We start from the raw sequence: 13,851 nt of genomic DNA, 5'->3' as shown, positions 1-13,851 counted from the left end.
CGGCCCGGATTTAAAGGGGCCGCAACACCCGCGGCCGCCGCCACCAACGCCGCGAGGGGGCGGGGCGGGACCCGGGCCCGCGATCCCTGCTCGGGCTCAGCCTGGGCTTCGAGCCGACCCGGGCTCCAGCCTCAGGTAGGTCTAAGCTGCGGCTGAGGCGAGTGCGGGTCGCTTGCGGTGCAGGAGGCGTACCCCGGGCCCCCACGCCCCTTCCCAGTAACATCCCCATTGGGAACTCTCCATCTCCCGTTCTCCTGGGGACCTCGGGCCCTTCCCCAGGTTCGCCGGGGTCTAGGAGGCGGGACGGGACAGGTATAGCTGGAGCTGGTGGTGGCTCCAGCTGGGAGACTCCTCTGTTGGTGGCGGCTGCCTTCTCCGACGCCCACAGGCACTTTCCTTTCCAGGACCTTTGTCTGGTCTGCGTATCGCGGCGTGCTGGGGCCCCGGGGAGGCGCTCCTGCTCTGTGTAATGGGAACAATGGGCCGTTTTCAGGAGGAAAAGCCAGCGTAGGTCGGTGTGGAGCAGGGACCAGCCCAGAACGGGGCTTTCTTCCTGGGTGCAGGGCTCGGAGGCTGGCCGAGCCCGCAGCTTGGTGGACAGGCCGGGTCCGCGGGGGTGTCTGCCGGCCTCTAACGGTGCAGCGGCCGCGGCGCCGCGCTCTTTATTCACGGCCGCTGACATCTTCATTCTGGTACTAATTGCAGGCTTTCCCCAATCCTCTGTGGAAACGGAAGGTAATAAAGGGATTGGTCCAACTTCACTTCTGGGCAACAAATTTAATCAGCGCCGTTTGGGGGGGGTGGGGGGGCCTCACCATAGCTCCTTAAGAGTTAGGGCTCCTGCAGCCCAGTCCTTACCTGGAGGGCGGGGGAGAAGCCCGGGCTCAGGCTCCCAGGGACTGAGGGGTCTGTGGACATTTTGCCCCTGAAGAGAGAAATTTTCCAGGAGCAGGGTGGCCTAGGCAGCAGTGAGGCAGGCTTGACTCTGGGGGTCTATTAAAAGACAGAGTTCCATTTTTCCGTGCTCTTGTAAAAACTGCTCTGTGTACTTCCTAAACCTTCTGGGTTAGAGACCCAGCCTTGTTGGAGCCTTCTGGAGGAAACTGTCCTATTTTGCGTTCCTGTGTTTTCACAAGTATCTCCTATTTGTGGCAAAGGATAATGATTCTCATTTGGGTTGTGTTATGACGCATCTTTTAAACAACTTTTTTAAAAAGTGTATCTAACTTTAAAAGTGAATTGATTTAAGGAAAAATATTAAAATTATTAAACCAGTAAAAATGAAAACATGTTCTATTAGTGACCAAGTTCTGGAAGCTCTTCTGAGTCCCCCACCTCTCCAGGAGGAGCTGGGTGGGAGTGGTGGGCCATCTATCCTGACCCTCACTCTGGCCTCTTTACTCACAACTTTCTCCCTTTGAAATAGACAGCAGTTGTCTGGCTCCCCTCCTGTTTTCCACTGCAGTAATTAATTCTCCTGGGCCTGCTTGCAACCTAAACTCCCTGCACTTTTAGGCAGGTGACCTGTGCTGTCACCCGTGCACACCCTTGCCTGATGACAGCATCTCCTGCCTGGAGCCAAATGAGCACACCAAAATCCTGCTTTCTCTCCAAACCCCAGCCTGTGGGCCTTTCCTTTTTGCCTTTCTTGCTTCCCACGCAGTGAAAATGCCCTTTTGTGTTGGGATTACCTGCCAACCTTCAGCCCACTTTGTCTTCCTGGAGATTTACAGAGACACTCTTTGGAGGGGGCTGCTCTTTTTATCCTGCTTAACCTTGTGGTCCAGGGACCCAGAATTGGGGAGGTGCAGGAGCCGAGAGAGAAAAAAACAAAAAACAAAACAAAAATCCTTATTTTCACCAACCTAATTGGAACTTGATATGTCCTTCAATTATGAATGGAAGCAGCCAAGTCCAGCAGAATTAACAGTACTCATGGGTGGTGCCTGTGGCTCAAGGTGTAGGGCGCCGGTCCCATATGCCGGAGGTGGTGGGTTCAAACCCAGCCCCAGCCAAAAATCACAAAAAAAAAAAAAAAAAAAAAAAAAAAAAGAATTAACAGTACTCATGACTGGGTGGTGCCTGTGGCTCAAAGGGGTAGGGCACTGGCCCCATATGCCAGAGGTGGCAGGTTCAAACCCAGTCCCAGCCAAAAATTGCAAAAAAAAACAGTACTCATGACTATTGTGACAAGAATCACAGGGATTTTCATATATTACATGATAGGTGATGCAGACACTTTTCAAAATAGTGGTTACACTCACAGTAGTAACCTTATATTTCTGGTACTTATTAGTCCTGCCCTCTAGATCTTCTTTTTTTTTTAGACAGAGTCTCACTATGTCTCCCTCGATAGAGTGCTGTGATGTCACAGCTCACAGCAACTTCAAACCCTTGGGCTTAAGCGATTCTCTTGCCTCAGTCTCCCAAGTAGCTGGGACTACAGGTGCCTGCCACAACGCTGGGCTATGCATTTGTCATTGTTGTTTAGCAGGCCCAGGCTGGGCTTGAACCTGCCAGCTTCGGTGTATGTGGCTGGTGCCCTACTCAATGAGCTACAGCGCCCAGCCCTGCCTCCAGATCTTATGATTTCCTAAGTTAATAAAGAATCTCAGGTATTTATATATCACAAATGTTTTTGTATTTTGACACTTGCATTTCAATTCAATATTTTCTTTTATTTTTTTGTAGAGACAGAGTCTCACTGTACCGCCCTCAGGTAGAGTGTCATGACTTCACACGGCTCAGAGCAACCTCCAACTCTTGGGCTTACGCGATTCTCTTGCCTCAGCCTCCCTAGCAGCTGGGACTACAGGCACCCGCCACAACATCTGGCTATTTTTTTGTTGCAGTTTGGCCGGGGCTGGGTTTGAACCCGCCACCCTTGGCATATGGGGCCAGCGCCCTACTCACTGAGCCACAGGCACCACCCTCAATTCAATATTTTCTTGTGTGTAGGGCAATACATTTCAAAACATGGCTCTAGGGCGGCGCCTGTGGCTCAAAGGAGTAGGGCGCCAGCCCCATATGCCGGAGGTGGGGGGTTCAAACCCAGCCTTGGCCAAAAACTGCAAAAAGAAAAAAAAAAAAAGACAAAACAAAGAAAAAAGAACAACAACAAAAAAAAAACATGGCTCTAAGTAGGAGTCCTTTATCTTCTGCAGGTGGCACAGTAAACGTTTGGCAGCCCTGCCCGAAAGCCTCACATCTCCAGCTGATAGCCCTTTCCTTAGATGCCTCAGCCCCTCATTCATTCATAATTTTGAGACAGAGTCTCAGTATGTCACCCTGGGTAGAGTGCTGTGGTGTCACAGCTCACAGCAACCTCAAACTCTTGGGCTTAAGTGATTCTCTTGCCTCAGCCTCCCAAGTAGTTGGGACTACAGGCGCCTGCCACAATGCCCGGCTATGTTGTTGTTGTTGTTGTTGTTGTCATTGTGGTTTGGCAGGCCTGGACTGGATTCAACCTGATAGCTCTGCAGTATATGGCCAGTACCCTAGCCACTGAGCCACTGAGCTACAGGTGCCGATCATAACAAATATTTGTTCCATTGTGTTCCAAACATGCTTTGGTCACTATCGATATAGACAATACAGATACACATGCGCTAACATGGACCTCTTCACCTTGGTCACTGCCTTGGCATAGCCCTGCCCACAGCCACTTAACTCAATGCTAGAAAGGCAAGGTCCGTGGGGTTCAGAAAGCTAGTCATGAGGGACCATGCCTGGACTGACCTCCCAGGGGAGAATAAGGTTAGCAGTAAAATAGGAGGAGGAGCTTTGGTATTGTATATGCAAATAGCTTGTGGGTAGTGTGCGGGAGAGAGGGGCCCTGGGGCAGACTAGGTCTGGGCAAAGCACTGTCCCCTGGGCTGTGCACACCTTATCAAAGATTTGGGTTTGATGGGCTGCGCCTGTGGCTCAGTGAGCAGGGCGTCGGCCCCATATACCGAGGGTGGCGGGTTCAAACCCAGCCCCTGCCAAACTGCAAAAAAAAAAAAAAAAGGTTTGGGTTTTGACTCTTGAAGCTGTGCATAAGGTCTAAGGCAGGAAGGGGAGTGGTGGATGTTCTACTTGCATTTTGAAATTATCTTTTGTAAGCATGGAAAGGGGCTGTCAAGAATAAAAGAGGAGGGTGGCGCCTGTGGCTCAAGGAGTAGGGCGCTGGTCCCATATGCCGGAGGTGGTGGGTTCAAACCCAGCCCCGGCCAAAAAAAAAAAAAAAAAAGAATAAAAGAGTAAACAAGGCCAGGGAGGAGCTGTTGTAGATAAATGGTCCAAAATACTCCACTTTGGCATAGAAATTTTGTTTGTTTTTTTTTTTTGTAGAGACAGAGTCTCACTTTATGGCCCTCGGTAGAGTGCCGTGGCCTCACACAGCTGACAGCAACCTCCAACTCCTGGGCTTAAGCGATTCTCCTGCTCAGCCTCCCGAGTAGCTGGGACTACAGGCACCCGCCACAACACCCAGCTATTTTTTGGTTGCAGTTTGGCCGGGGCCAGGTTTGAACCTGCCACCCTTGGTATATGGGGCCAGCACCCTACCGACTGAGCCACAGGCGCCACCCGGCATAGAAATTTTTTTAAAGTTGGCTCAGCGCCCGTAGTATAGTGGTTATGGCGCTGGTCACATGCACGGAGGGTAGCTGGTTCGAACCCAGCCTGGGCCAGCTAAACAACAATGACAACTGCAACAAAAAATAGCTGGGCTTTGTGGCAGGCGCCTGTCGTCCCAGCTACTTGGGAGGCTGAGGCAAGGGAATCGCTTAAGCCCAAGAGTTTGAGGTTGCTGGGAGCTGTGATGCCATAGCACTCTACCGAGGGTGACACAGTGAGACTCTGTCTCAAAAAAAAATTATTTTGAGGTGAAAACAACTGAGAATAGACACTTTTTACCTAAACAACTTTATCTTCTTAAAGCAAGGTCTCCCAAAAGAATCTCCTTCCTGGGAGCAACTAAGGTAAGATTGACTCTTATCTCTATAGACGTCCCTTACCAACACCCAAAAAGACTGTTGCAAAACTGTGATGTTACCTTTCCTAAAAGTTATGTGCCCTTCTTTCCCTTCTCTGTCTCCTATTAAGTTGGAATATGAGCCCCCAAATTCTAACCACCTAGTATATGAATAAAAATCCTATCTTTCCTCTTGATGGTCTGTGTCTGTCTTTTGTCTGTTTAATTCACAGGCCCATGCACTGATTCTGAATGGGCAGAAGAAAAGTTTGTCCTCCCTGACATAAGCATATAGGACAGCGGTTCTCAACCTGTGGGGCACGATCCCTTTGTAACAATGAAAATGCATTCTGCATATCAGATATTTACATTATGATTCATAACAGTAGCAAAATTACAGTTATGAAGTAGCAACGAAAATAATTTTATGGTTGGGGGGTCACCACAACATGAGGAACTATATTAAAGGGTCACGGCATTAGGAAGGTTGAGAACCACTGATCTAGGAGAAAGATGGTCTGGAGTGGTGGTGAGGGAGGACCGGAGTTGATGGATTCACAACAGTGTTTGGAGAATGTGCATCACTGAAGTCAGGAATATGGACAGCCCACTCGGGTTCATAATTCTGTCTCCACCACTTAATAGTTTGTGACTTTAATTCTTCGTGTGCCTATTTCCCTGGGAGTAAAATGGGGATAATAATGAGACAGGATAGGCTTGATTATGCTGCCGTAACAACCCTGAATTTCTGTGCTTTAAAAAAAAATTTTTTTTAAGAGACACCCAGCCTGGAGTGCAGTAGTGTGATCTTAGTTCACTGCAGCCTTGAACTCCTAGGTTCAAATAATGCTTTTGCCTCAGTACTTGGAGTGGTACAGCTACAGGCACGTGTACCAGCATAGCCTGCTAATTTTTCTTATTTTTTGTATGGAGAGATGGGGGTCTCCTTTTGTTGCCCAGGCTGGTCTTGAACTCCTGGCCTCAAGTGATCCTCCTACCTTGGCCTCCCAAAGTTCTATGACAATAGGCATGAGCCACTACCTCTGCTACTGTGATTTAATAAAGATAAACTTAAGCACTGTTATCCTAGGTATTTGGGAGGTAGCCATGGGATAGTCACTTGAGTCCAGGAATTTGAGACTCAGTCCAGAAATTCGAACCTGAGCAATATAGCAAAAATTTAAAAAATGACAAAAGAAAAAGGTGCTTCTCAGGTACAGGCGAAACTTACTGAATGCAGAATACAAATACCTACACACAATAACTAAGAAAATGCCATAGGGCGGCGCCTGTGGCTCACTTGGTAAGGCGCTGGCCCCATATACCGAGGGTGGCGGGTTCAAACCTGGCCCCGGCTGAACTGCAGCCAAAAAATAGCTGGGCGTTGTGGCGGGCGCCTGTAGTCCCAGCTACTCGGGAGGCTGAGGCAAGAGAATCGCTTGAGCCCAAGGCTTGGAGGTTGCTGTGAGCTGTGTGATGCCATGGCACTCTACCGAGGGCCATAAAGTGAGACTCTGTCTCTACAAAAAAAAAAAAAAAAAAAAAGAAAATGCCATGAAGGCTACATTGAACAGTTTGATGAGAATATTTCAGATTGTATATGAAACCAGCACATTGTACCCCTTGATTGCACTAATGTACACAGCTATGATTTAACAATAAAATAAATAAATAAATAAATAAAAAGAAAAAGGTGCTTCTCAAAACTGTATATCCTTTAAGGGGCTCTGCTCATTGTAGTTCCTGTCCAGTCTACAAGAATAACCAAGTGAACATTTCAGGCTTCCCTGGCAAAGAGAAAGAGAGCTTTAGAAGCTTTGGAAATAAATAAATGCTCTGGCCTATAGGTGGTATGTGGCTGTGCTGTCACAGGTCCTTGGCCAGACTCACCACATGGTCAGTCTCAGTACAAGGAAGAAGGTGAGTTTATATACATATAAAATACTCAGAATGTTTCCTGGCATGAAAGATGTGCCAGGTTGTGTTGTTACCATTAAGAAGTATATTCAACAGGATCTGCTGGTGGTTTGAGGGCGAAAGAACAGCCATAACTGGGCAGTGCTTGTGGCTCAAAGGAGTAGGGCGCTGACCCCATATGCTGGAGGTGGCTGGTTCAAACCCAGCCCCAGCCAAAAAGAAACTGCAAAAAAAAAAAAAAAAAAAAGAATGGCCATAACTGACTCCTGAGTTTCTGGCCTGTGGTGTGGTAAGCATCACTGCCCCACTGCCCCTGGGAACTCTGGAGCAGGCATGAGGTGTGAGGAGGTACAAAGTCTTTACTCTTGAATGCAACTTAGCAACACCAAAATCAACCGGCTTAAGCCATTTTATGATTCAGCGTCAGGCCTATAGGGTTTCCAGTTTGGATGCTGACTTCAAGCTTTGATCTCTTGCTCGGGGTTGGGGCTTTCAGGCACGCTTTAGCTTCCAGTTGGTCTGAGTGGCCTTCATCAGCCAGCCTGGGTCACAAATCCTTCCTGATCCAGGGAGATGTGTACTTCTTTTTTTTTGAGACAGAGTCTCAAGCTGTCACCCTGGGTGGAGTGCTGTGGTGTCATAGCTCACAGCAACCTCCAACTCTTGGGCTTAAGCGATTCTCTTGCCTTCAGCCTCCCAGTAGCTGGGACCACAGGTGCCTGCCACAACGCCCGGCTAGAGATGTGTACTTCTGCTGACGGAACTTGCGTCATGTGCCTGCCTTACCCTACTTACCCCCGCAATGGCAGGTTGTGGCCCAGCATAGGAAGGTATTCTGTTTTTACTACTTTTATCCAAAGTTCACCCCAACCAGACCTGCTCCAGAGCTCAGGTTACATGCTATGTAGCATACATTATGTTTAACCCTCACACAGGATAGCCACATATCCCACAAATGCCTCCTGAGCCCTAACAGGCCAGAGACACCCCTAGAGGAGCAAAGAGGGTGCTCACAACAGGCATGCGGGGAGAGGATGAGGCAGAGGGGAAGTGGCGGGAGAAGTGCCGGGTGTGCAGAGCCCAGAGCCCAGGTGGGGGACCATGGTAAGTGCCCACAGCAGGAGTGGCAGTGATAGAGCCCCAGGGAGCAGGCCATGCATAGAGACTTTAGGTTAGGTGTCCTCAAACTGCGGCCCGCAGTTTTTGTTGAATTGTATTTGTTCCCGTTTTTTTTTACTTCAAAATAAGATATGTGCAATGTGCATAGGAATTTGTTCATAGTTTGGTTTTTTTTTTTTTTTTACAAAAGGTTTTTATTGGCAAGGGAGGGATGTTGCAGAGCAGCACCAAGGAGGAGAGAAACAGAGAGAGGAGAAGAGAGAGAGGAAAAGGAGAGGGGGTGAGAGGAGAGACTGAGAGAGACAGGAAGAGAGAGGAGGGGAGAGGTATAGTTTGTTTTTTTTAACTATAGTCCAGCCCTCCAGTGGTTTGAGGGACAGTGAATTGGCCCCCTGTTTAAAAAGTTTGAGGACGCTTGCTTTAGGTCCTCAAAGTCATATTACTTTTCTAGAAGGTTTTCAAAGGGGGTAGGTTGGGGAGCAAGAGGGCCAATGCTTTTGCTGCAAGGGCATTCCTGACCTGACCCATAGGGCTGCCTCTCCATCAGACGCCAGACTCCTGACCTGCTTTGGATAGGACTGAACCACTGACCTCTCCCTTCCTCACCCTGGAACTAAGAGTCTGCACCCACCTCCTGGGTTTGGTCTTTCCCTCTCTTGAACTGCGTTTCCATTTGGATTTCTGTGTGGCCTCCTCCTTTGTCTTTCCAGAACCTCCAGCATAGCTTATGGGGTTAGGTCTCTGGGCACCTGGTGGCAGAAGAAGGGAGTGGCTGGTGAGAGGCCAGCCAACAGATCTTGGTTGCCACCCTCTTCTGAGTCCCCTCCTTGCAGCTAAGGGTGCATCCCAGGCGACCCTCCCAGAAAACCAGAGAGAAACAAGTCGCACACGGTAGCCTGGACCATTTCTGATGCAGATCCTTGGAGTACCACCTGTTGGGCTGCCTGGTCGCTTTGTGGTGATTGAAGAAGTCCCTCCCAGCACCCAGACCCGCTGACAGGCCTGGCCAGCAGACTTGCTTGGCCCAGGTTGCCCAGACACCCTTCAAGTGACCGCCCAGGTGTGAGCCACCTCGGCCCCAATTGGACTGAGCCTTTGACCTTGGGCCCCTGCTAGGGAGGGCTGCCAGTGCCACCCCGGGTGGGACTTGCAAGTTCCTGCTGTGCTTCCTATTTCTAGACAGGGCCCAGTGTTAGGCCTCGCTTGCCTCCCTTTTCCCCACCCAGTGTTGGCGAGAGAGCCCCATGGCAGGGACAAGCAGGGGCAATGTTCCACGCAGTGGGCACCCCAGTGACCGGAGGGTGGGGCGGGGGAGGTCTCGCCCTACCCCCCAACCCCTCGCCTACACGACAGCAGAGTGAGAATTTATTTGGAGAAATATCCGCAGCACAGCCCTCTTCCTTCTGTTGCCAGCAGCCAAACCCCAGAACTGAACGGTCCTCTGGCCTTCTAGCAGCTGGGCTGGAGGGTTTCTGGTGCCCCCAGGCCCTGACACCTTGGTATCAATGAATTTCCTTCTTTTCTTTTCTTTTTGTGTTTTGAGACTCTCTTTTTTTTTTTTTTTGTAGAGACAGAGTCTCACTTTACTGCCTTCAGTAGAGTGCCATGATGTCACAGGACTCACAGCAACCTCCAGCTCTTGGGCTTCCGAGATTCTCCTGCCTCAGCCTCCCGAGCAGCTGGGACTACAGGCGCCTGCCCTGCCACAATGCCCCGCTATTCTTTTTTTTTTTTTTTGGTTGCAGTTCAGTCGGGGCTGGGTTTGAACCTGCCACCCATGGTATATGGGGCTGGCGCCCTACTCACTAAGCCACAGGCGCCACCCTCTCTTTCTTTTTTTTTTGAGAGTCTCACTTTGTCACCCTTGGTAAAGTGCCATGGTGTCACAGCTGATAGCAACCTTGAACTCTTGAGCTCAAGTGATTCTCTTGCCTCACCCTCCCAAGTAGTTAGGACTATAGGCCTCAGACTGGTCTCAAATTCGTGATTGGTGAGTTCAGGCAATCCACCCGCCTCTGCCTCCCAGAGTGCTAAGATTATAGGCATCAGCCACTGCCAGCCACACATCAACGAATTTTCTAACCGTGGTTATGACCTGAGTGCCTTTAATTTAGAAAGTTATTTCCAACCCCACCATGGGCATACTCCCCCACCTCCTTCGAAAGCACAGGTAGTGAGAACAAGATGGAGTCTGTCAGGCTGGGGTAGACAGGACACAGCTGGTCTGGTCGTTTTAGATCCTAAGTGACCTTGACCTCTTATCTCTCGTTCTCACTGTTATATAAATTTAGCTCCCACCCTAAAGTTGCCCATCTTGAATAGATTGTCATTGAATTGTACCTATTATTATTTAAAATAAAGGCAGGACCTGGCTTATTGTACCCTCAATGAATCCCCAACAATAAAAGAAAAATAAATAAATAAATAAATAAAGGCAGGGCAGGCGGAGCCTGCTGGCCCCATATGCCAGAAGTGGCGGATTCAAACCCAGCCCCGGCCAAAAACTGCAAAAAAAAAGGCAGAGCCTGAGGTGGCTCACACCTGTAATCCTAACACTCTGGGAGGCAAAGGAAGGCGGATTGGCTAAACTAACTGTTTCTAGACCAGCCTGAGCCAGAGCAAGACCTTCTCTTTAAAAATAGCCAGGTGTTGTGGTGGTTGCCTGTAGTCCCAGCTACTTGGGAGGCTGAGGCAAGAGAATCGCTTGAGCCGAGTTTGAGGTTGCTGTGAACTGTGATGCCATGGGGTTTTACCCAGGGCGACATAGTGAGACAATGTCTCAAAAAAAAAAAAAAAAAAAGGGCCAGGCTTGGTAGCTCACACCTGTAATCCCAGCACTTGGGAGGCTGAAGGGGGTGGACTGCCTGAGCTCAGGAGTTTGAGACCAGCCTGAGCCAGAGCGAGACCCGTCTCTAAAAAATAGCCAGGCATTGTGGTGGGTGCCTGTAGTCCCAGCTACTTGAGAGGCTGAGGCAAGAGAATCGCTTAAGCCCAAGAGTTTGAGGTTGCTGTGAGCTGTAATGCAACAGCACTCTACTGAGGGTGACAAAGTAAGACTCTGTTGGGCAGTGGCTGTGGCTCAAAAGAGTAGGGCGCTGGCCCCATATGCCAGAGGTGGCGGGTTCAAACCCAGCCCTGGCCAAAACTGCAAAATAAAAAGTAAGACTCTGTCTTAAAAAAAAAAAAAAAAGCATTATTGTAGTCTTTGTTTTAGGAGATTTAAGAAATTACCTTTTGGCTGGACACCTGTGGCTCAAGAGGCTAAGGCTCCAGCCACATACACCTGAGCTGGCCGGTTTGAATCCAGCCCAGGCCCCCCAAACAACCATGATGGCTGCAACCAAAAAAATAGCCAGGCACCTGTAATCCCAGCTACTTGGGAGGCAGAGACAGGAAAATGGCTTGAGGCCAGGAGTTGGAGGTTGCTGTGACCTATGGTGCCACGGCTCTCTACCCAGGGTGACAGCTTGAGGCACTGTCTCAAAAAAAAAAAAAGAATTTACCTTTTTTCTTTTGGGGGGGCAGCACCTGTGGCTCAGTGAGTAGGGTGCCAGCCCCATATACCAAGGGTAGTAGGTTTGAACCTGACCCCGGCCAAACTGCAACAAAAAAATAGTTGGGCGTTGTGGTGGGCACCTTTAGTCCCACCTACTCCTGAGGCTGAGGCAAGAGAATTGCCTAAGCCCAAGAGCTGGAGGTTGCTGTGAGCTGTGGTGTCACAGCACTCTACCGAGGGTGACAAAATAAGACTGTCTCTAAAGAAAAAAAATAGGGCAGTGCCTGTGGCTCAGTGAGTAGGGCGCCGGCCCCATATGCCGAGGGTGGCGGGTTCAAACCCAGCCCCGGCCAAACTGCAACAAAAAAATAGCCGGGCGTTGTGGCAGGCGCCTGTAGTCCCAGCTGCTTGGGAGGCTGAGGCAGGAGAATCGCGTAAGCCCAAGAGTTAGAGGTTGCTGTGAGCCGTGTGACGCCACGGCACTCTACCGAGGGCGGTACAGTGAGACTCTGTTTCTACAAAAAAAAAAAAAAAGAAAGAAAAAAAATAATGGGCAGTGAATGTGGCTCAAGGAGTAGGGTGCTGGCCCCACATACCGGAGGTGGTGGGTTCAAACTTGGCCTGGCCAAAATCTAAAAAAAAAAAAATAAGTCCCAGCTACTAGGGAGGCTGAGGCAAGAGAATCGCCTAAGCCCAGGAGTTGGAGGTTGCTGTGAGCTGTGTGTGATGCCACAGCACTCTACCAAGGGCGACAAAGTGAGACTTTGTCTCAAAAAAATAAAAAGAAATTACCTTTTTTTTTTTTTTTTTTGGAGACAGAGTCTCAAGCTGTTGCCCTGGGTAGAGTGCTGTGACATTCCAGCTTAGAGCAACCTCAAACTCCTGGGCTTAAGGTATTTTCTTGCCTCAGCCTTCGAAATAGCTGGGACTACAGGCACCCACCACAATGCCTGGCTATTTTTTAGAGACGGGTCTTGCTCTGGCTCAGGCTGGTCTCAAACTCCTGAGCTCAGGCAATCCACCCCCTTCAGCCCAAGTGCTGGGATTACAGGTGTGAGCCACCAAGCCTGGCCCTTTTTTTTTTTTTTTGAGACATTGTCTCACTATGTCGCCCTGGATAAAACCCCATGGCATCGCAGTTCACAGCAACCTCAAACTCGGCTCAAGCGATTCTCTTGCCTCAGCCTCCCAAATAGCTGGAACTACAGGCGCCTACCACAATGCCCGGCTATTTTTTGTTGTTGCAATTGTCATTGTTGTTTTAGCTGGCCTGGGGCCAGGTTCAAACCCGCCAGCCTCCAAGTATGTGGCTTGAGCCCTACCCACTGTGCTATGGGTACCGCCCAAGAAATTAACTTTTAAATTAAAAATGTTATAATTGTCACTGAGTTGTACTGACTATTATTTAAAACCAGGGTTACTGTGGTCTTATATGGTCCAGCTTAGCCTGAATCCTGTGGTGGCCTTGTCTCTGGCAGTCCTGGGACACTTGACTGCACACCCCCCAAAAAATGAAGAACTCCCGGACGCGGTGGCTCACGCCTGTACCAGCACTTGCGAGGCCAAGGACGCTTCTGCCACTCCTTCTGCCAAATAAGAGCTCACTGAGCTGAGTGGCAGCAGAGGCCGGGGATCCCGCGTTATGACAGCAGTCATGGGACGCTGACTCACTGCGGGCCAGACCGCCTGACCGCGAGGAAAGGGCCCTGCCAGGGGGTTCCCCGCCGGGTCCCTGTTTACCTCCCGCAGCCCTGGGTGGGGGCAGGGCGGGGCGCGCGGCCGCACGGTCTGCCGGGAAGGGGCGGGCTGCCTCGGGGCCGGGGTCTCCTGTAGCGTCCCGGGGACCCACTTCTGGCGGCTTCTTTTGATTCCCTCCACGCCTCCTCGACACCCACCACGGTCTCAAACGGGGCAGAATGAGGAAAAAGCAAAGGAGTTCTGGCATCAGCTAGCCGCTTAGGGGCAGGCGGGCGGCGCCTTTCTGCCCTTCCTCAATCAGCGCTCCCTGGCCCTGGCCACCCCGCCCACTCGGACAGCGGCCTGGGACTGGGGTAGGGGGTTGGGCCCTGGACGGCCTGTGTGGCCCACAAGCTCCTGGGCTGCTGAGTCACGCTGGGCCAGCAACCTGTTCGCAAGTCTGTGCCTAGCGCACCCATCCTGGGCATCTGGTTCTTCCTACAGGGCAGTGGGTCCAGGAGAATGAGAGTCACTTTCTGGCTCACAGCTGGATACAGGGGCCGTCGTGGGTGGGGACTGTCCTCTCTACTGGCCTTGCCCACTCTGGAGCGTTTGGGGAAACTCAGTCACACCTGTGGACAAGCCCTGCTATGCCCCTACAGGCAGAGTCCCTTTGCACCTGACT

General features: G+C 50.5%; 1 protein-coding gene across 2 annotated transcripts; it reads right to left on the bottom strand.

The window, feature by feature from the left end:
* Positions 1–10: 10 nt before the first annotated feature.
* On the bottom strand, positions 11–13,549 carry LOC128568971 (uncharacterized). 2 transcript variants are annotated; one of them, XM_053566994.1, is made up of 3 exons: positions 13,230–13,549; positions 8,625–8,742; positions 11–720 (listed from the first exon to the last, which is right to left on the bottom strand). In XM_053566994.1, the coding sequence occupies exons 2-3, from the start codon at positions 8,713–8,715 to the stop codon at positions 11–13; spliced, it is 801 nt and encodes a 266-aa protein (XP_053422969.1). In that variant the 5' UTR covers positions 8,716–8,742; positions 13,230–13,549. The 2 variants fall into 2 exon arrangements, with proteins under 2 accessions (XP_053422969.1, XP_053422970.1); XM_053566995.1 differs by lacking the exons at positions 8,625–8,742; positions 13,230–13,549 and adding an exon at positions 859–1,910.
* Between the last annotated feature and the right edge of the window lie 302 nt (positions 13,550–13,851).

The sequence above is a fragment of the Nycticebus coucang genome, chromosome 17 (assembly GCF_027406575.1).
Source record: "Nycticebus coucang isolate mNycCou1 chromosome 17, mNycCou1.pri, whole genome shotgun sequence".
Lineage (NCBI taxonomy): Eukaryota > Metazoa > Chordata > Mammalia > Primates > Lorisidae > Nycticebus > Nycticebus coucang.
The sequence above is the reverse complement of the archived record's forward strand: the minus strand, read 5'-3'. Positions and strand labels throughout refer to the sequence as shown.

Coding starts and splice junctions, on each gene's coding strand:
- LOC128568971 (XM_053566994.1), bottom strand. CDS start 8,715: ATGCTGGAGGTTCTGGAAAGACAAAGGAGGAGGCCACACAGAAATCCA. Junction 721..8,624: donor GGAAAGACCAAACCCAGGAG/GTGGGTGCAGAC, acceptor CCGTTTCCACAG/AGGATTGGGGAAAGCCTGCA.